Genomic DNA, 25,855 nt, shown 5'->3' on the forward strand with positions numbered 1-25,855 from the left:
CTCCCCAGCGATTTCAGAACTGAAGAAGCCTTCTGGATAGAAGGCGAAACGTCTTCAAGAGAAGAAACCCAGTCCAGTTGACAGAGAAAACTACCTTGGATACAATGACCTGGATGACTGAGAATTTACACAGACGTTAGGGTTAGAGGTTAGGGTTAGGATTGGGTTAGGGTTAGGATTGGGTTAGGGTTAGAGGTTAGGGTTAGGTTAGGGTTAGGATTGGGTTAGGGTTAGGGGTCAGGGTTAGGGTTGGGGTTAGGGGTCAGGGTTAGGGTTAGAGTTGGGGTTAGGGTTAGGGTTGGGTTATGGTTATGGTTAGGGGTTAGGTTTGGGGTTAGGGTTAGGGGTCAGGGTTAGGGTTAGAGTTGGGGTTAGGGTTAGGGTTGGGTTATGGTTACGGTTATGGTTAGGGTTGGGTTATGGTTATGGTTCTGGTTAGGGTTGGGTTATGGTTAGGGGTTAGGTTTGGGGTTAGGGGTCAGGGTTAGGGTTAGAGTTGGGGTTAGGGTTAAGGTTAGGGTTGGGTTAGGGTTATGGTTCTGGTTAGGGTTAGGGTTGGTTTATGGTTATGGTTATGGTTAGGGGTTAGGTTTGGGGTTAGGGTTAGGGGTCAGGGTTAGGGTTAGAGTTGGGGTTAGGGTTAGGGTTAAGGTTAGGGTTAGGGGTTAGGGTTAGGGTTATTCCACGTCGGGCTGATGGTACCAGCCCTAGGACACTGAATTTCAGATGTAGCACTTCTAAATAAATGACATTCAAAAATTGAGCTAGTAAGCTATAATGTTCCTGATTTCAGATTCATATTTAATATCATAAATTGTCACCAGGGTATGTTTTTTGAAAACACTTTATGAAAAACAATCACGTGCAGATAAAAGGAAGTGTATAAAAACACTTTACCAGACACTTGTGTGACACTGAAATCCATAAAACTTTTGAAAAAAAACAACTAAAAAAAACTTTAATACACTACAACTCAACTATTTAACATCCTTTAACATGGACAGAAAGTGATTCCCTCTGAACACCAAATAAATGAATTAAGGCACAAGAAATATTCTTTTATAAAATATAAACAGAAACAACTTACAGAGGCTACTCTTCCAGTTACGTGCCCCGACCCTAACCCTGACCTTTGTTAGTGTTTCCCAAGTACTCCTCATGGGCCATCTTTCACAGGCTTCGCATTGGGTCTATGAAACAGTAAATCGTACATTTATCAAAGAGAAAATAATAATAATCTACTCTTCGGCGGAGGTGCCAGTTCACCACAGGGCCCTCTGCGAGCATGTGTGTTCCGTGCCTTGCTCAAGGGCAGTGCTGTGACAGTGCTCTGAGGTTTCGGGTCGAGGGAGAGGGTGCCTACTACCGTACTACCAGCACGCCTTCCATGTTTTACCTGCACCAGGGCTTGAACTGAAAATCCTCCACTTCACGGCCGAGTTCCCCAACAGAATGAAGAATAAAGCTTTTGGCTTCAGGTTATTTTGTAAACCCCGTTAATCCAGGCAGCAGCACCTGACCTGACAATCACCTCTTTCCATACATTCTGGTCTCCTGGTTTTTCTCTTTACGGAGTGCTTGTTATTGTCAAGGACAAAATTCCTTTAATATTTAAAAAAAGCTCAATTTTAGATATTGCCATAGTCACATGGGGGAAAGAAATCCTATCATGTACTGCTGGTACAGTGTTGTTTTGTTCTTTGGGTTTCATATGCGTGTCATATGGATTTCAAATAGAAATGATGTTAAAAATCGTGACCACGACCACGACCCTGACCCTGACCATAAGCACTCACCCCGCCTCTCTCACATGCCCTTTCTGCCCCACTTTCTGCCCCGCCTCACTGTTGCTTCCTGGCATTTCTGCCTCCTCCACGACACACTCAGAGCGGTGCAGAAGCCAGTCGTTCAGAGGAACAGGAACAGGAACACGGTGCATTAAAGCTGGAACTGGAAAGGAGACGGTAACATTACGACTAATCAGACCAGCAGCTCAGTAAGTCTCTCAGATTTGGTGTGTTGGACCTGACTTTTAGGAATTTGTACTCTTATTAGCAGTTAGCATACAGTTCAGCTCCTGCTAGTTCCTATGTGACAACGATGTGACAAAAGTGATTTAGACTCACTGTATCACATTATGATGCAAATCTGAATATACAAGAGATTTTTTCTGCCAGTCTGTTGATCATTTTAGATTCAGGTAAGTGAATCAGAGCCCTGTTTCTACTGTGGCCTGAGGCTCGTCCCTGTCCTCCAGCAGCAAATTTGTTGAATTGGCGTCCCATGTTTCTGTTGTTTGGTGTATTTCCTATGATCAGAAACAGGGCTAATTCATTAGTGGAGTGGTAATCTTTTGGTTAAGTTAGTCTCCTCTGGACTAATGTAATAAGATTAAGAATTTTCTGCATACATAGGAAAATTATTATGAAAGAAAACCAAATATTTCTTATCCTCAGTTTGTTTTACACAAACGTGACACTGGTCATTTTCCAGTTCACATTAATCACATTAAGCCTCACACATTTGGGGTATTTGCACTTATTTAAGGTTAGAGTTGTTGGTCTAAAAGGGGACTTTGAAATGTGGAGGAAACTGATGAAAAGACAACAATCATTTACTACGTATAAATGATTTAACAGGCCTAGAGGAGGGAATTATATTGTAGTTGAACCTCTGTCCCACTTGAAATGATCAGAATGTAACGTGACTGTTTTGTCCAGAAATTTTAACAGACATTCAACAACAAATGTAACTTTGCCTCTTGACCTATTACTCATCTCTCATGTTTAAGCTGACAGTAGTCAGTAACTATGTAACTATGCCTAATCCACAGGGTCAACCAAGTTTCAGCTGTGTGACTCTCTTACCGCTACATTTATGGCCAATTACTAGCAATAGCTAATAAATATGTCTGTATATAGGAGCCATAACTGTTAATATATTACTAAATACTTGTGTTAAATCAACATTGTAAATGAGTTGGTGCAGCATGATCAGAGTGAATTGAGGAAGTGGATGTCTGACTTAAATATTCATAATGTTCATATTTGATAATATAGTTTTTCTTTTCTTGGGGGAGTAGATTTCCCACAGTTGTAACATTGTTTTTGGTCAAATGTAGTTATCCGGCTTAGATGAAAATGAATGAATATTCTGTGATATGGATGTTTTCTCCCCACATGGGTCATGCTTTTACTGCTGTGAGCCTCTGCTCAGTCTGTAGAACTCACTAACTGTACAGAAAGTCTCCTAAGGAGTCGGAGTCACACCCTTCTGGAACAGTTTGGCCACAGTCCTGATGCAGTTGTGTCCAAGGTCAAAGACGCACTGCAGCCGTTTCACTTTTAATATTACTTTACACTAATAGAATGAAATAAATGCTTTGGGAAGCAACCGAAAAATTTACAACCAGAATTACATTATTTCAAGTTGAGGTAAGATTGTTGGTTATTGACATTGTCTTTATAATTTGAATCTATAAGGTGGCTGATTACTCAAACTAAAAATAGTTTTTCCTCTCTGGAGTGTTAAATCGGAAAAAACAGACAGTTTAGTTTAATTTTTTTTTTTAATTGACATTTTTTTCCATACTGAGTTTATGCATAATTTCCTTGTGTGGATGCAATATGAAAAACACTAGCATGAAATATGTTTTTTTTATAATATGGGGTCCACTTTACCAGTGAGACAGGAGACAGAGATTTGATAATAATAATAATTTGATAATATGGATAGAGAAGAGAAGAGTACAAAGGTCAGTGGGTGCCCATCTGCTAATTTGGCCCTTTACCCTCTGGTTAGCCTGTTTTAGTAGTAGAAGTACCTGGGTGTGAACTTCGATAACAGATATATTAGATTTTAACTCATACTGCTGTATTTTATGCAACCTTTAATTCAAAGTGAATCATATGAAAATACCCTTTGATATTCTGCATCATCATGTTATGGTTCTATCTGCATGTTCACTTTTTGTGTAATGAACTTGAGTTGAAATGAAAATGAGAAAAGTATGTTAAACAGTAAACATCAGTCATTTTAGTTTATTCTAAATACTGTTTTATCATAGTAGTACATTAGATTTTGTTCTGCTTTCTTCTCTTTTTCTGTTGACTTTATGTAGGTATTAAATCGTCTGCCTCTCATGTTGCACCAACATGACCCAACATGACCCACTGGGCGGCTCAAGCTCAGAGGAGCAGCCAGTCCAGCCTTCTGTCTTCCTCCTAAACTGTCCTGCTGCTGTCAAGCGGTCTCAACTTTGTCCTTTTTCCTTTTCTCCTCCCATCTGGCCCCCACAGGTCCTCCTGGACTCCCAGCCAACCTCCTCCCTCCATGAGGGGCAGTGGGGGATACCAGGGGCTCTGGATTTGGTCCCTGAGCCTCATCTTTTGTCACATAGGAATTACAGTGACCCGGGGCAACAACACTCTTGTGATGTGTCAACTATAACAGGTGATAAACTCAGACAACTTTATATATTATGTATTTAATTTATTGGGACGGGCAGTGGTACTATAGTAATGTATAGTATAGTATAGAGCAGGGGTGCTCACACTTTTTCAGCATGCGAGCTACTTACAAAATGACCAAGTTAAAGTGATCTACCCACCCACATCTAATTATTTTCAAATGTATTTAGGATTATTTGTATGTACAGTTGATGTACCTTGCTTAACTGAATGAGCCAATATGGCAAAACACACATAATAATTAACTATTAACATTTTTTTGTAATTACCTAAGTTTACTTTGCTGACGTGCACTGAACTGAACCAGCCAGGGAGGCACAGGGACCGTAGCTGCTGACAGCCTCACCCACACCTCCAGATGTTCATCAGTCAACGCTTTTTGGACTTCATCATCTTCATGTAGAAAGTAGATGTTTGCACTGGCCGATATGAAAGTGATCTGTTTTTGTCTTCTTACTTGGTCCCGCTCCCTCAGTCATTTTGATGACCATCAGCTTTAGCGGTGGCTTAAAATCAGAGGTAATTGGCTGAATAGTTTAGCGCTTCTGATTGGCTGCCCTGTATGTCAATCAAGTAACGGGATGAATGATAGGCTGATATTTTTAAATGTCACGCTGCTATCGACGTAATGAGCACCCCTGGTAAAGAGACTATAGTAATGTAAGTGTTTAGGTTTACCAGCAGAGGGCAGTGTGTGATATGATTTGATATCAATCTTCTCTCATTAGCTCACCTCTCTGTCTCAGACCTTTGTTCAGATCTGCCTGAATTGGAGATCGTGAGCCTCCTGTCAGAGGGTCAGCCCAACTACACCCTCCGAGCAGACTGTGTGTTTGGCTATGACAATGACGACTGGTTGCACACGACGCTGCTGCCACCAGAAGTTTCTCTTGGACTCACATACGATCAGATCGAGGAGACTCTCAAGTACTTCTGTGAGTTCTGTTTTATACACACCAGGTCCAAAATCACTCCCAATTCTCTTTTTATAGTTTTGGGCTGTCCGGATGTTAAGTGAAAAGCAGTATGTCAACAACAAACAGCACGGTCATTAATCTGAAGTGTTTATTATACGATGCTATAATACAGTTAAAGGCTTTGTGCACACCAGTTAACATGCACTCAACCCTGCTTCCCATTTAGAGAGGAGCTATCAGTAGACTGCCTTTTGCTATAACTTTTAAGATAACATTTAACATGTGAAACGTCTCCCAGTTACTTTCAACAGTTCAGTTGACTCTAAAAGACCTTAATGGATTCCTGTGATCTGTGTGTACCGACTCCAAAGAGCTCCAGTCTGCCTTTGTCGATGGAGGTGTGACAGCAAACCTAATAAGAGACACGCTGACTCCTCACAATACTTTAGGCTATAAAGCTTTACTGTATATTTGATACGTGTAACAGGTTGAAACTGGACCAGTTGCAGAACACAAATAGCAGAGGTGAAGGTGATAGAAAGCTTTATTGAACTTGAATAAGAATCAATACTGAAGAAATGGTCTCAAGGAGGGGTACCAGGCAGACGAGGACAGAGCAGGGGCAGGCTGAAGCTGTGCTAATTTAGCAGCAGGAACAGGAAGGGTTAAAAATGGGGAACTCGGGAATAAATGCTGGAAAGTAAAGCATGAGACATGAACACTCTGGCAGGATGTGTTTGTCAGTCTGGGCTTTACAGGTGTGTGAGATCGGGCTGATGGCAGACAGGTGACAGGTGATGTTCCTGACTGGTGGAGCAGACTGTGACCTTAAGATTTAATTGCTGGCAAAGACCCTCTGGTGTCGGGCTTGTTAACTGCTTGGAAAAGGAATATAAAACGATTTAGCCGGATTTTTCACTTTCTTCACGTCTGTCTAGGTTAGGGTTAGGGTTAGGGGTTAGGGTTAAAGATTAGGGTTAGGGGTTAGGGTTAGGGTTAGAGTTAGGGGTTAGGGGTTAGGGTTAAAGATTAGGGTTAGGGGTTAGGGTTAGGGTTAGAGTTAGGGGTTAGGGGTTAGGGTTAAAGATTAGGGTTAGGGGTTAGGGTTAGAGTTAGGGGTTTTGGGTTAGGGTTAGGGGTTAGGGTTAGGGGTTAGGGTTAGAGTTAGAGTTAGAGTTAGGGGTTTTGGGTTAGGGGTTAGAGTTAGGGGTTAGGGTTAGAGTTAGGGGTTAGGGGTTTTGGGTTAGGGTTAGAGTTAGGGTTAGGGTTAGGGTTGGGTTAGGGTTAGGGTTAGGGTTAGGGTTGGGTTAGGGTTAGGGTTAGGGTTAGGGTTGGGTTAGGGTTAGAGTTAGGGTTAGGGTTAGGGTTGGGGTTAGTAGCCTCTTCACGCTGTACGTGTCCTGCCCTAACCCTAACCCTTACCCTTGTAGTACAAAGCCAAGATGATTAGCTCAGCCGGATATCACTCGGCTGCCAAGCGGGCGAAGCCGGTTCAAGACCAGATGAGCCCGCCAGGGGTCCCTCCACCCAAACAGTTTCCTCGGGCGGTCTGTCTTTTGGGTCTCACCGCAAGTCCCCAGTGAGTTTTAAAGTCCAAATTTGGACTGTGAACTAACGATAAGTGGCACGGGCATGGTTAGGGTTGGGTTAGGGTTAGGGTTCAGGGTTTGGGATAAAAAATTTTTTGCACTGGCCTACTGATCGGGAAAGCAGGGGAGTGCGGAGGGTGAGGGCCCCCCCCGGGGGGGGAAGCTATTAGCCAGGGCTCGAGAAGTTCCGGACAGGATAGGGGAGAGAGTTGGATCGCCCAGTCAGAGAAGACTTTGGTGGAATGGCAAGTAGGTATGTGGTTAGGATTGACCTTGGGGTTGGGGCAAGGGTTGGGGTTAGGGTTAGGGTTGGGGGGAAGGTAGGGGTTGGGGTTAGGGGGGTGTAGGGGTTAGGGTTAGGGAGAGGGTTGGGGTTAGGGTTAGGGGTTGGGGTTGGGGTTGGGTTAGGGTTAGGGAGAGGGTTAGGGTTAGGGTTAGGGGTTGGGGTTAGGGTTAGGGTTAGGGGTTAGAGTTAGGGGTTAGGGGTTAGGGTTAGAGTTAGGGGTTAGGGTTAGGGTTAGGGTTAGAGGGTTAGGGGTTAGGGTTAGAGTTAGGGGTTAGGGTTAGGGGTTAGAGTTAGGGGTTAGGGGTTAGGGTTAGGGGTTAGAGTTAGGGGTTAGGGTTAGGGTTAGGGTTAGGGTTAGAGTTAGGGGTTAGGGTTAGGGTTAGGGGTTAGGGGTTAGGCTAACCCTAACACTGCAGTGGCTCCCTCTCTGTTGACACTGAGTCGAACCATTTCACAGACTATTTGATTTAGGGTTAGGGTTAGGGTTAGAGTTAGGGGTTAGAGTTAGGGGTTAGGGTTAGGGTTAGGGTTAGAGTTAGGGGTTAGAGTTAGGGGTTAGGGGTTAGGGGTTAGGGTTAGGGTTAGGGTTAGAGTTAGGGGTTAGGGTTAGGGTTAGGGTTAGGGGTTAGGGGTTAGGCTAACCCTAACACTGCAGTGGCTCCCTCTCTGTTGACACTGAGTCGAACCATTTCACAGACTATTTGATTTAGTTCTCAAAAAATAAACTAATTAGTTCATGATTTTGTGTTGGTAGACAGGGAGATTTTTTCTGGAACTGAGCTTGGATGTGAGTTTCCGGAATAAGCTTTGGGAAGTGTAGTTTATCCGACGTTTGTACACACTCAGATTTAAGTGACCAATATCAGACGTCACTAAGCTGCTTAACCTGTCGTCACCCGACTTTACAGTCACTATCCGGCTATGTCCCAACAGCCAGCCAGGTAGCCATGATGGTGTTGGTAAAGGACACAAAGTTGAGTAGGATGCTACTATCATGGCCACGTCACAGTCAAAGTGAAAGGACAATCAGAGGCTCTGTTCTTCGTTAAACTCTTGGGTTAGACGTCGTACACACTTCATGCTCAAGGCACTGGAAGAGATCAGCTGATTGCTAACCCTAACCCTAACCCTAACCGATGCCACAGTTATTTTTATTTTTAATGTTCTACCTCAGTCTACCCTTGTCTGTTCCATTTGTTGGGGTTTGATTCATCTTTCTAAGTTTGAGGTTTCAGGTCTTCATTGGCATTAAATTTGGCATTGAAAACAAGATGGTAACCTCCACCATAGAGTCTCATGCTTGCCTTGTCCAGATACAAACAACTTCTGGCCAAGCATGTGGTGCTTCTGCAACTGTCAAACCCAGAATGAACAGAATGTAGCCTATTCTTGTTCTCTTGGCCTATTTTGTTGTTTGGACACATTTCAGTCATGACTTGGCAAATACAGCACATTCAGAAGGTACTCACATTTATCAGTTGTTATGATTTTAATATACCAAATCATTATCAACTAGCATGATTTCAGTTTTTTATACAACATTCTTGTAAATCACTGTTGTAAATATGCTTCTTATTTTAACAGAGATTCTGGAAAATAAGGGGTTCTTATTTGATTGTGTCCAGAGCTGCAACTTCAAGGCCAAAGATTGCCACAGTCTGATTTACTATACAAAAAAGTGAATTATTAAAGTTAATTATAGCAAACATTTAGTACATTTCAGTGATTTTTACAAAAACAGAGATAGACCCTCACCTTTAGTTAATACAGTGATTCTTATTTTCCTTTGTATTGAATAAAACCACACGTAAAATCCATCTACTGTATTGCATATACCAGGCCGGGCTGGCATGCTATGCTATGCTATGCTATGCTATGCTATGCTATGCTATGCTATGCTATGCTATGCCATGCCATGCCATGCTATGCTATGCCATGCTATGCTATGCTATGCTATGCTATGCTATGCTATGCTATGCTATGCTATGCTATGCTATGCTTGCGTGAGTCAGTGTGATGTAACCTGATCTACAGGTGGAATGGATGGAACCTACCAACTCTGACAGTTTCAAAGGGGTGCTCTGGCTAATTGCAGCATTCCTTCATATTTCATAAGCATCTCCTTCCTGAAACATTTTATCAGTGATAGGCAGGATCTGTTTTGATTTTTTTTTTATATGGATAAAAAAAGATGTGCATCAGAAGTTACAGCTTGCATTTCAGATAGTACAGTACAGATGGTAGTAGAACGCGGCCAGGTGAATGGAGGCCCACATGATGGCAGATGGCCAATAGACTGAGGGATTAGCAGGGATTATATTAACACCAACTGGCTTCTCTGTCCTGCTAGCATAAACACAGGTGTACGCACCGATTTGTGTTGACTTGTGGATACTGTTCTCCTGCACACACACACCGGCCAGCAGAAGGATGCCACACAGACAAGTGGTGTAACACAGCAGAGCAGGATCAGAAGCACGGCAGAACTGATGGACGGAGGAGAGGTGGAGGACAGTTTTGCTGTTATGGAAGTATGGAGCTCCTCTGAAACAGAGGAGGAGGAAGAGGAGAGAACCACATCCAGCTTTGTTGAGGAAATCCTTGTGGAGGAGAGGGCATGCCACATCAGCAATATAAATAATAATAAAAATAAGGAAAGTCTTTGCCGAGAGGTGTCACAGGGTGAGTGAGGAAGTGCGTGATACCTAACCTTGATCACAAATATATAGCGGATATTTCTTTTCTCTTTGTGAAGGTCACTTTGACCTTGTTTTTGAGAGAGCAACTAAACATCGTATGATTTCCTTTGTATTTATCATTTTATTGAATGGAAATCATCTAAATATACCCCCAAAGCATTTTTCAACTTTCTGAAGACAATGTCTTCAGGAAGTTACTACATGGGTATTAACTAACCCTAACCCTCCAACCCTAACCCACCCTAACCCTAACTAACCCTAACCCTCTAACCCTCTAACCCTAACCCACCCTAACCCTCTAACCCTAACCCTAACTAACCCTAACCCTAACTAACCCTAACCCTCGAACCCTAACCCACCCTAACCCTAACTAACCCTAACCCTCTAACCCTAACTAACCCTAACCCCCTAACCCACCCTAACCCTAACCCTCACCCACCCTAACCCTCTAACCCTAACCCTAACCCTAACTAACCCTAACCCAGTCCACAGAATTATGAGCTGCTCTCACAAACACCACAACAGGAACTGTGCTGTTACACGACATATTTTTGTAAACACATGCTGTTACAGTCAAATTTGAGCTTCTGTCATTCTTGTAATAGAAAAACTGGCAAATCAGTCAATGTGAATCTTGTCTGTTAGCCTCACTATACCAGCCATCATAAGCTATAGCTAACTCTGAAAGGTTCTTCTATAGGTATTAGACTGTCCATTCAGGGTTTAGGGTTAGGGTTAGCCTCACTATACCAGCCATCATAAGCTATAGCTAACTCTGAAAGGTTCTTCTATAGGTATTAGACTGTCCATTCAGGGTTTAGGGTTAGGGTTAGCCTCACTATACCAGCCATCATAAGCTACAGCTAACTCTGAAAGGTTCTTCTATAGGTATTAGACTGTCCATTCAGGGTTTAGGGTTAGGGTTAGCCTCACTATACCAGCCATCATAAGCTATAGCTAACTCTGAAAGGTTCTTCTATAGGTATTAGACTGTCCATTCAGGGTTTAGGGTTAGGGTTAGCCTCACTATACCAGCCATCATAAGCTACAGCTAACTCTGAAAGGTTCTTCTATAGGTATTAGACTGTCCATTCAAGGTTTACCTGTTTGGATTTAACCCAGCCAAAATCCTAAAAGCTCAAGCTGGCACAGTGATTAGCTCAGAAGTCTGCCGAGCAGGTCAGGAGAAAATAGAACAGGCTGTTTCTGGTTCTAACTGAAGTATTCAACTATACATGCAAAAACCATCTGATCTGATCTCGATGTTGGCGTTTTCTGGACAGGATATTTGTGCATTGAACAAGTGATGCACTCCTCTTGAATTGTAATAGGATATGAGCAAATGCACCAGTTATTAGGCTAACCTTGGCTGAAATTAGAAATTGTGTGGTAGGGTCCATCTCACCCTCTTTCTGGGTGATGTCTTCACTGACGGTTGTGGAACACACACACACACACACACACACACACACACACACACACACGAACACACACACACGAACACACACACACGAACACACACACACACACATAGTCTAGTATAAGTCTGATTGAGAATATTGATTATCTGTGTGTCATGTAAACGTACGGACAGATTCATCTCTCACTGGCTGCCCCCCACACTCACCCTAACCCCCAATTCCCAACCATCCACTGCTAACTATTGCTCTCTGAGTTAAGATTAAGATTAAGATTAAGATGGACTTTATTCATCCCCGTGGGGAAATTGAATTATAGTAGCAGCTAATGCAGAGTAAAGAGACAGAAAAAAATAAATACAGATAGATTAGAATGTTATAAGCATATATACAGCATATATTATAAGCATATATATAATATATACATAATATAATATATACATATTATAAGCATTATAAGCATATATACATAAGAGTTATGTGGAGCTCTGGGCTATAATGCACTGCTTTAAGGATTTACTGATTTCTTTATGCTTTAAGGATTTAGCTGTGCTGTCAGGGTAATGTTTCCCTCTTTGATCCCACTTAGTGTGCTATTAAATTGCCCCCTGGGAATAAGTGACATCATTTGAATTTAATGTATGTTTTGGGTTTGTTCATTAAAGGCTTCCATTAAGAATTATATGAATTCCAGGTCAGACTAAACCCAGGTAATAATTTAATGACCTTCTTTACCTTTATAGAAACTGAAGTGAACATAAACCGAGTTGTTAGCGGTCAGCAGCCAGCAGTCAGCAGTCAGCAGCCAGCAGCCAGCAGTCAGCAGTCAGCAGCTAGTAGTCAGCAGCTAGCAGTCAGCAGTCAGCAGTCAGCAGCCAGCAGCTAGCAGTCAGCAGTCAGCAGTCAGCAGTCAGCAGCCAGCAGCCAGCAGTCAGCAGTCAGCAGCTAGTAGTCAGCAGCTAGCAGTCAGCAGTCAGCAGTCAGCAGCCAGCAGCCAGCAGTCAGCAGCCAGCAGCCAGCAGCTAGCAGTCAGCAGTCAGCAGTCAGCAGCCAGCAGCCAGCAGTCAGCAGTCAGCAGTCAGCAGTCAGCAGCTAGTAGTCAGCAGTCAGCAGCCAGCAGCCAGCAGTCAGCAGTCAGCAGCCAGCAGTCAGCAGTCAGCAGCTAGTAGTCAGCAGTCAGCAGCCAGCAGCCAGCAGTCAGCAGCTAGTAGTCAGCAGTCAGCAGCCAGCAGCCAGCAGTCAGCAGCTAGTAGTCAGCAGTCAGCAGCTAGCAGTCAGCAGTCAGCAGTCAGCAGTCAGCAGCTAGTAGTCAGCAGCCAGTAGTCAGCAGTCAGCAGCTAGTAGTCAGCAGCCAGTAGTCAGCAGTCAGCAGCTAGTAGTCAGCAGCCAGTAGTCAGCAGTCAGCAGCTAGTAGTCAGCAGCTAGTAGTCAGCAGTCAGCAGCTAGCAGTCAGCAGTCAGCAGTCAGCAGTCAGCAGCTAGTAGTCAGCAGCCAGTAGTCAGCAGTCAGCAGCTAGTAGTCAGCAGCCAGTAGTCAGCAGTCAGCAGCTAGTAGTCAGCAGCCAGTAGTCAGCAGTCAGCAGCTAGTAGTCAGCAGCTAGTAGTCAGCAGTCAGCAGCCAGTAGTCAGCAGCCAGCAGTCAGCAGCCAGCAGTCAGCAGCCAGCAGTCAGCAGTCAGCAGTCAGCAGTCAGCAGCTAGTAGTCAGCAGCTAGCAGTCAGCAGCTAGCAGTCAGCAGCTAGTAGTCAGCAGCTAGCAGTCAGCAGCTAGTAGTCAGCAGCTAGTAGTCAGCAGCTAGCAGTCAGCAGCTAGCAGTCAGCAGCTAGCAGTCAGCAGCTAGCAGTCAGCAGCTAGTAGTCAGCAGCTAGCAGTCAGCAGCTAGTAGTCAGCAGCTAGCAGTCAGTAGTCAGCAGTCAGCAGTCAGTAGTCAGTAGTCAGCAGTCAGCAGCCAGCAGCCAGCAGTCAGCAGTCAGCAGCTAGTAGTGAGCAGCTAGTAGTCAGCAGCCAGTAGTCAGTAGTCAGTAGTCAGCAGCCAGCAGTCAGCAGTCAGCAGCTAGTAGTCAGCAGCTAGTAGTCAGCAGCCAGCAGTCAGCAGCTAGTAGTCAGCAGCTAGTAGTCAGCAGCCAGTAGTCAGCAGTCAGCAGTCAGTAGTCAGTAGTCAGTAGTCAGCAGCCAGCAGTCAGCAGTCAGCAGCTAGTAGTGAGCAGCTAGTAGTCAGCAGCCAGTAGTCAGCAGCTAGTAGTCAGCAGTCAGCAGTCAGTAGTCAGTAGTCAGCAGCCAGCAGTCAGCAGTCAGCAGCTAGTAGTGAGCAGCTAGTAGTCAGCAGCCAGTAGTCAGCAGCTAGTAGTCAGCAGTCAGCAGTCAGTAGTCAGTAGTCAGCAGCCAGCAGTCAGCAGTCAGCAGCTAGTAGTGAGCAGCTAGTAGTCAGCAGTCAGTAGTCAGCAGCCAGCAGTCAGCAGTCAGCAGCTAGTAGTGAGCAGCTAGTAGTCAGCAGCCAGTAGTCAGCAGCTAGTAGTCAGCAGTCAGCAGCCAGTAGTCAGCAGTCAGCAGTCAGCAGTCAGCAGCTAGTAGTCAGCAGCCAGTAGTCAGCAGTCAGCAGCCAGTAGTCAGCAGCCAGTAGTCAGCAGTCAGCAGCCAGTAGTCAGCAGCCAGTAGTCAGCAGCCAGTAGTCAGCAGTCAGCAGCCAGTAGTCAGCAGCTAGCAGTCAGCAGTCAGCAGTCAGCAGTCAGCAGCCAGTAGTCAGCAGTCAGCAGTCAGCAGCTAGTAGTCAGCAGCTAGCAGTCAGTAGTCAGCAGTCAGCAGTCAGCAGCCAGTAGTCAGCAGTCAGCAGTCAGCAGCTAGTAGTCAGCAGCTAGCAGTCAGCAGTCAGCAGTCAGCAGTCAGTAGTCAGTAGTCAGTAGTCAGCAGTCAGTAGCTAGTAGTCAGTAGTCAGCAGTCAGCAGTCAGTAGTCAGCAGTCAGTAGTCAGCAGTCAGCAGTCAGCAGTCAGTAGTCAGCAGTCAGTAGTCAGTAGTCAGCAGTCAGTAGTCAGCAGTCAGTAGCTAGTAGTCAGTAGTCAGCAGTCAGTAGTCAGCAGTCAGTAGTCAGCAGTCAGTAGTCAGCAGTCAGTAGCTAGTAGTCAGTAGTCAGCAGTCAGTAGTCAGCAGTCAGTAGTCAGCAGTCAGTAGTCAGTAGTCAGCAGTCAGTCAGTAGCCTCTTCACGCTGTACGTGTCCTGCCAGTATGAAAAGCTGTCACCGTTCAGCCCTGGTTGTCTCTCTGGTTGAGCTATATTTGTGTCTGGGAGGGTTAGGGTTAGGGATCTTTATAGCAGCCTTATTAGCATTAGGCTAAGAGGATCAGCATCTGGCTGACCAAGATCTATTTAAGTCTGTCATTCAGAGACGCCACACTCAAAACACACTAACAGCATAAAGTTTCATGGACGGAAGAAGAATTGCTGTCTTTCTTTTTTATAATTTCTAGTTTTAGAAGTCAATACTGCAGACTTAGAGCAAAAAAGAGCTCTGCCATTGTCTCTTCTGCCTATAGATTGCTGTGCTTTGTTTGTGAAATGTGAAGCTAAATGTCTGTGTCTCCGTCCCTCTTGTCAGTGCTGTGTTCAGAGAGAGTTGACCAAGTCACCAAGACGTATCATGACATCAAGGCTGTCACCCACCTGCTGGAAGAGGTAAGAAGTAGGTGGTGCAATTGTGGCATTCATGTCAGATGTTGCTGCATGCACCTGTGTGTCACCACAGAAGGAGCGAGATCTTGAGTTGGCCGCACGCATCGGCCAGTCCCTTCTGAAGCAGAATCAAGAACTAACGACACGGAATGAAATGTTGGATGAACAGTTGGAAACTTCAAAAGAAGAGGTAAAACTTGTTGCAAAGATTGGTGGATAATCAACATTTCCATGATACTACTAGTTAACTGCCTGCATATTGTGATAAACCCAAGTTCATGGTCTTCCTTTCTGTGCTAGATTGCCCAACTTCGCCACGAGCTGTCAATGAGAGATGACCTTCTTCAGTTCTATGCCAGCACTGAGGAGCTTGAGAATGCTGAGTCCCATTCTCCGTGAGTTAAATATATTAACTGAAGGCAGATTAAGCAGTGGTACAGTTAAATCCTTTTGTTCAGTCAAAGTACATGTGCACCTGTTGGTATTTGTGACAAACACAGTGGGGGGGGGGGGGGGGGTCGAGCCTCAGTCTTAACCAGGGATACCCCTTGCTAAATGGGGACAAGATCTTCAAGCTTTCACCCAGTAGATTGCAATGGTAAGCTGTATAAGACTCCAGAAAAACTGCAAAAACTTTTGATTAGCTCTGACAATGATGGCGAGGATGTGTGAGATGCCTACAGGTGTTGTTACCTTTGCCTTGCACCTAAAGGCGCTCACTGCCCGTCTAATATTGCACAGCAGTGTGCAGCGATCACTCTGTTTCCAGTGGGGCCCCCGTGCCAAACATGAGCCCAGACGCCCAGTTTACATGTAATGAAGAAAATGGAATCAAAGACGTGAACATGCCCTCCTGAGCAAGAGGTGGCAAGACGTGTTTGTTCTGCAGCTTGATACCGTCACCGTTCCGGTTCAGCTACCACATAATAAAGAACTGGAGTCAGGTGACAGTTTGGTGATTCAAACAACAATTATGCTGCAGTGGGTAATTATGCAGCTTTAGGGTTAGGGTTAGGGTTAGGGTTATGCACGTGTTACTTATTGTGCACATAACATGCACACTAAAAGTGTGACGGGTATGGTATGGACCCAAGTGCAGTACACAACAGGCAAAGAACTGATGATCAGTTAACAGGTTTATTAACTGTAATCTGGCGAACAAAGAACAGTTCCAGGGTGGGGCAGTGGACTTGGTCGAGGCAGGCAAAAGGTCAGTAACCGGGAGGCAGGCAGAATCAGGCAAACAGTCCAGAGGGAGACTGGCTGAGCTCGTGGTCAAAACAGAAGACAGGGTTAATTTACCGGGGGTTAGGCAGAACAGGCAGGTCGTAAACAGGCAGGGTCGATTCCGGGAAAACAGGCAGGTAAACACTGGAAGGTCATGCATAGCAGAGACCATCTGGCACCGAGTGAGTGTGAGGCTGGAGAATATATACTGGTAGGTGAGCTGATTGATGAGTGAGGGCAGGTGTGTGATCAGTGACTGAGAGCAGGTGTGTGATCAGAGGGTGTGGGGTGAGCAGGGCAGTGGAAAGGTACTGAGTCCATGGGCTGGAGCAGAGTGTGACCAAAAGAGGCTTTTTCCAGTGTGGTACACCCGAGGAGGTGTTTCGCAGCATGTCCACATGTGATGTCTAGTTTAAATCTGATTAAGGGCGGAAACAGTGTTAATCTGCTCTCTCACTCAGATAAAGAGATGCACTTTAGTTGTGTTGGATCAAGGCAGTAATTTGTTTCTGTATCATGTAAGAATCTGTAGCGTAATTTTCTCCGCAGCCGTTTTCTCCTTTGAAAGTCTGATTGGTGGTCTAGACGTGCCTCGTTTTCCAGGTTTTCCATGTTATAACTAGTCAACATCCTTATTAGCTTGTACAGCAGTTCTGGGATGAAGAAGAGCAGCAGAATTATTGCTTTCTAGTTTTGATAGAAATCTACTAATAAAACATATATGTGGGACATTCTATAGTCTCAGTGTTGCAGCTTATTATTCATGTTTCTATACGTTTATGTGCAAATCTATTGAGAGGTAGTCCGTGGTTGGGAGTCCTGCCAACTGTCCAGTGGTCTGATGGCGGTTGAATAGAGGGAGTTCTTTATTTATGTACTCATGTATATACTGTCGATGTACGTGCCAATATTTATTTCTTTTTTGATGTAGAATAAAACGAAATGAATCATGCAGCTCTCTGAGCAGCTTCATCCACTATGACTTTCTGCAACAGAAGCTGAAGGGTTTAGAAGATGAGAACCGTAAACTCCGGTTAGAGGTATGAAACAAGAGGCAACACAATGTTGTGGGGAAATGTCAAGATACAATGACTAACTAATGCATTTGCTGTTCAATATTCTCTGTCAAGAATTGTAACACGCTGATATTCTGACCTTCAGGCCAGCGAGCTCACAACAGAAACAACTCAGTATGAAGAGCAAGAACAGGAGCTGATGATGGTGTGTGTGGAGGAACTTTGTAAGTCATCCACATCACTTCCCTGTAGCAGGAAATAAACTCAGGAGTAGCTCAAGGTGGCTTTACTGGAGATTTGTGTTTTAGCCTCCTTGAATAAGCAGGTGGTCAACCTGTCAGAGGAGCTGGCCAAAAAAGTGGAAGACTCTCTCCGACAACAGGAGGAGATCAGTTCTCTGCTCGCTCAAATTGTTGACCTCCAGGCCCGTTGCAAAGTGGTAAGAGGAGCACCCAAAGGACAGACAAACAACATTCTACACAGTCATCGACTTTGACTTCTTCTCTCTGTTTCTTCAGCTCACACGTGAGAATGAGGATTTGAACCAAAGCCTGAATTCTTCCCGTGAGGGCAATTTAAATCTGACATTAGAGGCAAGATGCTGTGACACAAGTTGCATAATTGACCTTAAGTATTTATGTGTTTCTTCCAAATGAATGAGGGAGACTCATTTATTCAGCCAGTGGGACATCAGCCGCAGGTGTCAGACGATTTGTTTTGAAACCAGTGTTTTCCTGTGAGCTTTACGCTGGTAAATCCATGAGAATGACCACAGAGTTAAGTGCTCTCGTTTTAGTGCTGCACAGAAACACAGCTGCACCCCCCCGATCCTCCCTTGGCTTCACTGGCTCTTTCCAATTTGAATTCATTTTAAAGTTTTATTGTTTTTAACACAATAAACGTCGCAGTCCCACAGTACATTTGTGACCTCCTTATGTCTGCACTCCCTCCCAATCTCTGAGGTCAACTGAGCAGCTCTTCCTTGTTTTGATCCAGCTTTTTCTGTAGCAGCATCTAAACTCTAGAAAAAGCTGCCATTAGAAACAAAAATGTCCCCCAACCCCATCTACTCTTAAATCACATCTTAAAATTTACTTTTATTCTTTGGCCATTTTATGGGTCCACTTTGCAATTTTAAGTTTGTTTGGTGCAATAATGTGTTTGTATGGGTGCTTTTTATTTAGTTTCCTATTCTAGGGTTAGGGTTAGAAATGTATGGCTTTAGTGATCAATGTCTCCCCCCTTTCTGCAGCTCAAGGACCTGCAGGACAAATACTCAGAGTGTGAGGACATGCTCCACGAGGCCCACCAGGACATTAAGAACCTGCGTAATAAGAGCTTACCGAACAGCACCGTGCAGCGGTACACTGCCCTCACCTCCGTTCTCCCCATGGACTCACTGGCAGCTGAGATAGAAGGAACCTTTCGCAAAGGCTTGGACAATCCTGCTCCCTCGGAGTACAGGTCAGTTTCATACCTGTTTCCTCACATGTTTTGAGGTGAAATTTGTCAATATTTTGATGCTTAAACGACGATAGACATCTATTAAGAGGAAAAGCAGCCTAATTACACTAATGAGCAGTGAGCAGCGTTAAATACAGTAGTGAGGAAAATATGAGTGTATCATAGTGAGCGCACTAGGTGATGAGTCTGAGTCTCCATTGGTGTTTTCTTTCTGTCTTTTTGGGTTTTTCAATAAAAGAGCATCAAATCATGAACAGAACTTTATTTTATCCATTCAATAATATCAGGCTCAATGTGACCATGTAAAGGTTGGAGACAGCAGCTGGTTGTACTTCCTGTCATCTTCCTGTCATCTTCCCCACTCTGGCCCTTGCTCTTAACTGCTCTGAAGCAGTAAAATACTTTGAAACTACATATTAACTTTACAGGATGTGAAAACGTGTAACAAACAAGGCAAAGTTGGATCTGAGTTGGGCTTTTAGTGAATTAATCTAAGAACTTCACAATGCCAGGGTGATAAAATGAATGTAATTGAACTGAGCAGAAGAGAGAGCTCTTGTTTACTATAGAAAAGGCCGGTGTCTATAGAAAAGGCCGGTGTCTATAGAAAAGGCCGGTGTCTATAGAAAAGGCAGGTGTCTATAGAAAAGGCCGGTGTCTACAGAAAAGGGATCTAACCCTAACCCTATCTGCGGGATAGGGATCTAACCCTAACAATCAGTTCAGCGCTGGAAGCAGGAAACATGAAACAAACTTGGCTTTAAATCTGCAGGAGCCAGGCTGCACCACTGAATTGGTGAAGAATGAGATGTGGACCAGGCTTTTAAAATGGAAGGCAGGTGGGGCTGATTGGCTGGAGATGAGTTCCAGGTGTATGTAGAAGGGGGAGAGTCTGGAAGCAGCCCAGCCTGGAAATAAATGGACAGGGAAGCACAGACCAGAAACAGACAGGGAGGGGGAGAGGGAAACACTCGGTAACGCCTAACAGAAAAGGGTGCTGCTTTATTGATTCTGGATGGAAAATTTGAGTAAGAGAATCAATTAAATTGTGGACTGAGTGTAAATGTTCCCCTTTTTATCTATGTATATTTTTCCAACAGGAACCATCCATGGCGTGTATTTGAAACTGTTAAGGTGGTGAATAAGGCTGTGAGGCAGCGGTCCCTCTGTCACTCCCCGGGGCTTCCCGGCTCAAGCCCACTGTCCACTCACTCCAGTTGTACCAGCACCCCCAAAACCAGCTACTATGGTAGCTTAGATAACAGCAGCCAGAGACTGGAGGACAAGCCCAGCTGCAGCAACACTCAGAAAGAAGACAATGGGTGTGTCTTAATGCATCAAGACTGTAAACACACCAAACAGAAGTACTTTGGGTGTAATAATCAAATTGTGATATAATTCATGTCACATATGCTACATATGTTGTGCTGTGTTTGCCATAGTGGAGCGAAGCGTCTGGGCCAGCCAGGAACACCGGGAGGTCATGATCTGGAAGCAGCCTTACGCAGTCTGTCAGCCCGTCAACAGAACCACTCATCTGAACGCCCCTTCTTTGATGTGGAGCGTGAGCGAAAGCTCCACGCCTTGGCATCAAAGTGTGATGAAGCTGAGTGTTCCAGTGGTTTGCTAACACCAAATGACAGCCTGGTCTCCAGCCCAGCACCATCAACAGGAACCAACTACTCCAACGGCAGTCCTCCACACTCCTGTGATTCTTCCGGAGGATCCAGGTCCTACCTGCCGGACCGTCTACAAATTGTGAAACCGCTGGAGGGTAAAAACATTAACTTTGTAATGCAGCAGCCTGGTTTTTGGGAGTTATCCCTTTATACAGATATAAGCATGTAGCATAATGTGGGAACACCACTGTCACCTCCCCTTCTGGGTTTGAATTTCCCTGAGGACAAGAGGCTTTTGCATCTTCTCCCCGTCTCTATGTGGATTCTCTCTGGGTACTCTGACTTCCTCCTAAAAACGTGCATTTGGGGTTACTGTAAACTCCGCACTAGAAGCCGCAGCCCCCCCCCCACACACACACACACGCTTTGAGCCCTGCGGCTTATAGAGCGATGGAGCTTATTTATAGATTTTTGATAGATTTTTGACAGTCGCAAAGCGAGAGCAAGACAGACTGGTTTCACAGCTACTGTATGAGGAAGGAAGACGCTGGTTTAATTTGTTTTTAACTGTCTTTTTGTGCTTCATGTCCTCAGAAATGCTGACGATGCAGCCTTAAAGTTAAAGGCTAAAGTTGAACTGCTAGTAGGCTCGTTATGTTTGTTACTGATTGTTATGTTACTGTAATGTCGTTTTACTGCTGTGTTACGGTCATGTTTAGTAATTAAACATTACAATAATCTTTCTGTGGACCACAAAGATCTCAAGTTGCAAAGTGGCCTCCTATGGCTCTAACCCTAACCCTAACCCACCGTTATCTGTGTATTTATTCTTAATGTTTTGACATTTGCGGCTCATAGTCAGGTGCACTCTATAGTGTGGAACTGATGGTAACTAGCTACACTATAAACTAGCTACACTATAAACTAGCTACACTACAAGTTCACTGTAGGTGTGTAGGTTGCCTGTGTATATATATATATTGTCCCTGCAATGAGCTGGAAAATTGACTCTTGGCCGTAGGAAGCTAGTTGGAAGACGGATGACATTGTGTTACACATTTATATAGTTGGAAATCTTCACAACTTTGACAAGTCGTCTATTAAATGTTAGTGCAAGATCTGACAGTTTCCCTCTTATTCTTGATTGTCAGGTTCAGTGACACTGCACCAGTGGCAGCAGTTGGCAAAACCAAATCTGGGGGGCATCTTACATCCACGTCCAGGTGTCCTCACTAAAGACTTCAGGGAGCTCGAGGTCGATATTCAGCACGTTTACAGCCTAAACGACTTGGAGGAGGATGAACCGGACCTGTCCAATCTCTCTGAAGTGCATGGGCTGGGTAGGACAAGCATCAATACTAAGTGTACAGGCTCACCTTCTGGACTGATTAGCCCCCCCTTCACTTCCTAGTTATATGTAACACTCACTCCCTTTTTCCTGCTTTACCTTCCTTTGTCATGTTTGTGTAGTTTCTTGAGCAGAACTTTTCAGGAGTTTAACAGTCATTTTTTTTGCTTCATGACCTCAGTCTCCTCATCTGGCTTCAACCTCCCTCAGACCTCCCCCACACATACAATTACCACCTGCCATGTCCACCGACCCTCCCCCCTCATTCCCTCTTTCTCCACTAGGTAAGAATATTCCCGCTGCATACATGTACAATTGAGTGTTCATTACAATTCAGTACAATAATTCTAATAAGATGTTTACATTGTTTTGTGTCAAAAATAATCCGAATTTTGCAGCACTACAGTATATTAAAGTCGTGAAGGTTAGGGTTAGAGGGTTAAGGGTTAGGGTTAAGGGATAGGGGGTTAGGGTTAGCGTTAGAGGGTTAAGGTTAGGGTTTAGGGTTAGGGTTAGGGGTTAGGGGTTAGGGGTTAGGGTTAGGGGTTAAGGGATAGGGGGTTAGGGTTAGCGTTAGAGGGTTAAGGGTTAGGGTTTAGGGTTAGGGGTTAGGGGTTAGGGTTAAGGTTAGGGTTTAGGGTTTAGGGTTAGGGGTTAGGGGGTTAGGGTTAGCGTTAGAGGGTTAAGGGTTAGGGATTAGGGTTAGGGTTAGCGTTAGAGGGTTAGGGGTTAGAGGGTTAAGGGTTAGGGTTAGGGGTTAAGGGTTAAGGTTAAGGGTTAGGGGGTTAGGGTTTAGGGTTAGGGTTAACGTTAGAGGGTCAGGGTTTAGGGTTTAGGGTTAGGATTAGCGTTAGAGGGTTAAGGGTTAGGGATTAGGGTTAGGGTTTAGGGGTTAGGGTTTAGGGTTAGGGTTAGGGATTAGGGTTTAGGGTTAGGGTTAGCGTTAGAGGGTCAGGGTTTTGGGTTAGGGTTAGGGGTTAGAGTCAGAGTTAGAGGCTTAGGAGTTAGGGTTAAGGGTTAGGGTCAGGGGTTAATGGTTAGGGTTAGGGTTTTTTTAATAAACCTGAGACGTTTTTGCAAGGGTTAGGGTTAGGGGTTAGAGTCAGGGTTAGAGGGTTAGGGTTAGGTTTTTTTTTTAATAAACCTGAGACGTTTTTGTAAGGGTAAGGGCTGTTGATTTTGTTTCACCAAATCTAAAAGAACTTTTGCAGTCAAAGTATGACATGTTATTATATACAGAATGTAGGTGCTCAAATGAACTAATTAATCTAATGATTTGAGAAACCAGTTTGTTTGTTTTTTCATTGGCAGTAGTAGAAATGATTTGGATATGTGACAAAGGTTGTTGAATGAGTCTCATTTACATTTTAGAATGGTTGATAACTTGGCTCGGTACCTGTCCAACCAAAATCACTTGGAAGTGTGGGGTGTGCAGGAGCTCAGGATGTTTTTGATAGTCCCTCTGTAAAAAGTGCATGTGATAGAGGGCGGGGCTAGCTGCCTGAGGCCTGCCAGTCAGCTAGGGTCCAGCTAGGGTTAGATAGCCCCCCAAGGATGTGTGCTGAGCCCCCTCCTCTCCTCTTGACCCATGACTGCACTCCATCAAATAGTTCCCCCACACACAAATGACCAGTATATTGTCAGGAGCAGGGGCTTTCCTAACCCTAACCCCCCTAACCCTCTAACCCTAACCCTAATCTTAACCCCCTAACCCTAACCCCTAACCCTAACCCTCTAACCCTAACCCTCTAACCCTAACCCTCTAACCCTAACCCCCTAACCCTAACCCTCTAACCCTAACCCTCTAACCCTAACCCCCCTAACCCTCTAACCCTAACCCTCTAACCCTAACCCCTAACCCCCTAACCCCCTAACCCTAACCCCCTAACCCTAACCCCCTAACCCTAACCCTCTAACCCTAACCCCCTAACCCTCTAACCCTAACCCTCTAACCCTAACCCTAACCCCCTAACCCTCTAACCCTAACACTCTAACCCTAACCCTAACCCCCTAACCCTAACCCTCTAACCCTAACCCTAACCCTCTAACCCTAACCCTCTAACCCTAACCCTAACCCTAACCCCCTAACCCTCTAACCCTAACCCTCTAACCCTAACCCCTAACCCTAACCCCCTAACCCTAACCCTCTAACCCTAACCCTCTAACCCTAACCCCTAACCCCCTAACCCTCTAACCCTAACCCTAACCCTCTAACCCTAACCCTAACCCTAACCCCCTAACCCTCTAACCCTAACACTCTAACCCTAACCCCTAACCCCCTAACCCTAACCCTCTAACCCTAACCCCCTAACCCTAACCCTCTAACCCAGGGGTCGGCAACCCGCGGCTCTGGAGCCGCATGCGGCTCTTTGGCGCCGCCCTAGTGGCTCCCTGCAGCTTTTCCCAAAAATATGAAAATGGAAATTGTTTTAATATAATTTCTGTAGGAGGAAAAACGTGACAAACATTCTTAAAGTTTCCAATGCTGTATAAATGTGTATAATAAATATTTAATTTCAACATCTCATTATAATGGAAGTTAAACTTAAAGCCACGTGGTGCGTCATTCTCTCCAGGATGCTGCAGGGAAAATAAACATTTCATCATGAATGCTCTTTATGTATTTGTAGCCCACTCAGCATTTGGAAAGTAGGTAATACAGCTAATATAGACACTTATAGCATGTGTTGCCTTTATTATAAGCCCTATATAAGGCGTTTAATTTTTTGCGGCTCCAGACAGATTTGTTTCTTGTTTTTTTGGTCCAATATGGCTCTTCCAACATTTTGGGTTGCCGACCCCTGCTCTAACCCTAACCCCCTAACCCTCTAACCCTCTAACCCTAACCCCCTAACCCTAACCCCCTAACCCTAACCCTAACCCTCTAACCCTAACCCTGCATTATGCTCCTTATAGGTGACACTCCATGACAGAACACTGGATATAATTTGTTTGTTCATATTTTTGGCTTGTCATATAATCCATCTATCTTCTAAGCTTTTTGCAAACCAGTTTAACCTGTTTTAAATCCACTAGCTAGTCTTCCTTTAACTGGCAGAAAAGATGAAGCCTCCATTAACAGCATGTCCTTATCCAAGGAAAGATTTCTGTGTCGACTGGACAGTTTTTTTTCTCTTGAAACAGTCCAGTTGACACAGAAATCTTAGCTTGGGTAACTCTGACCTGGATGAACGAGAATCTACACAGACGTCTGTTGCCATTATTTCTGCACTGATAACTTTTCTTTTTTCCGTTCTTGACAGCCTTCGCTCTTACAGCCTGCCACCTTATTGGAACTGTCAGCTCCTGAGTGCTTCCTTACCCTCCCACCAACAACACATGGGTCCATATTTCACCCCTTCATCACTGGGACTTTTGCAGCTGCTGCAGGAATGTGGCATCTCAGCATCTCCTCATCCCCAATATAACCTCAACTCCAACCAAAGGACAGATGCTTCGAGCTCCAAAAAGAGACACGATGCCAGACGCGTGTCTGCAGACACAGAAGAAACACAGAACCTGTTCAGTTTGAACTTGGTGGAAAAACTACAAAGTTTGGGGCTGCACAGGGTGGCTGCACGGGGAATGTCAGGCCACAGTGATGCAGAGCACCAGAAACAGAAACCTGCTGAGGTTAGGACAATTGATCAGAAACTGTGAGAGCCACTTTTGAAGTTGGTTAGGGTTAGTCCTTGTTGACAGGGTTAGTCCTTGTTGACAGGGTTAGGGTTAGTCCTTGTTGACAGGGTTAGGGTTAGTCCTTGTTGACAGGGTTAGGGTTAGTCCTTGTTGACAGGGTTAGGGTTAGTCCTTGTTGACAGTGGCTCTGTTTGTGTGTGAGAAAGAGGTGCAAATACATGCTCACCCATCCATCCATCCACCCATCCACCCATCCACCCACCCACCCACCCATCCACCCACCCATCCATCCATCCATCCACCCACCCATCCACCCACCCATCCATCCATCCATCCACCCACCCATCCATCCACCCATCCATCCATCCATCCACCCATTCATCCACCCACCCACCCATCCATCCATCCATCCATCCATCCATCCACCCACCCATCCATCCACCCATCCATCCATCCATCCACCCATTCATCCACCCACCCACCCATCCATCCATCCATCCA

At 44.8% G+C, this 25,855-nt stretch overlaps 1 protein-coding gene across 1 annotated transcript; it reads left to right on the forward strand.

Moving 5' to 3' along the window:
• Window positions 1-1,724: 1,724 nt before the first annotated feature.
• Window positions 1,725-25,555, forward strand: hap1 (huntingtin associated protein 1). Its single transcript, XM_029850358.1, has 16 exons — window positions 1,725-1,996; window positions 4,289-4,452; window positions 5,216-5,404; window positions 14,968-15,044; window positions 15,115-15,231; window positions 15,342-15,436; window positions 17,200-17,308; window positions 17,430-17,508; window positions 17,593-17,723; window positions 17,803-17,877; window positions 18,537-18,748; window positions 19,849-20,070; window positions 20,191-20,522; window positions 21,519-21,707; window positions 21,897-21,999; window positions 24,979-25,555. Exons 1-16 carry the CDS (start codon window positions 1,740-1,742, stop codon window positions 25,373-25,375), a joined length of 2,748 nt encoding a protein of 915 aa, XP_029706218.1. The 5' UTR covers window positions 1,725-1,739; the 3' UTR covers window positions 25,376-25,555.
• The last annotated feature ends 300 nt before the right edge of the window (window positions 25,556-25,855 follow it).

This window comes from Takifugu rubripes, chromosome 17 (assembly GCF_901000725.2).
Source record: "Takifugu rubripes chromosome 17, fTakRub1.2, whole genome shotgun sequence".
Classification (NCBI taxonomy): domain Eukaryota; kingdom Metazoa; phylum Chordata; class Actinopteri; order Tetraodontiformes; family Tetraodontidae; genus Takifugu; species Takifugu rubripes.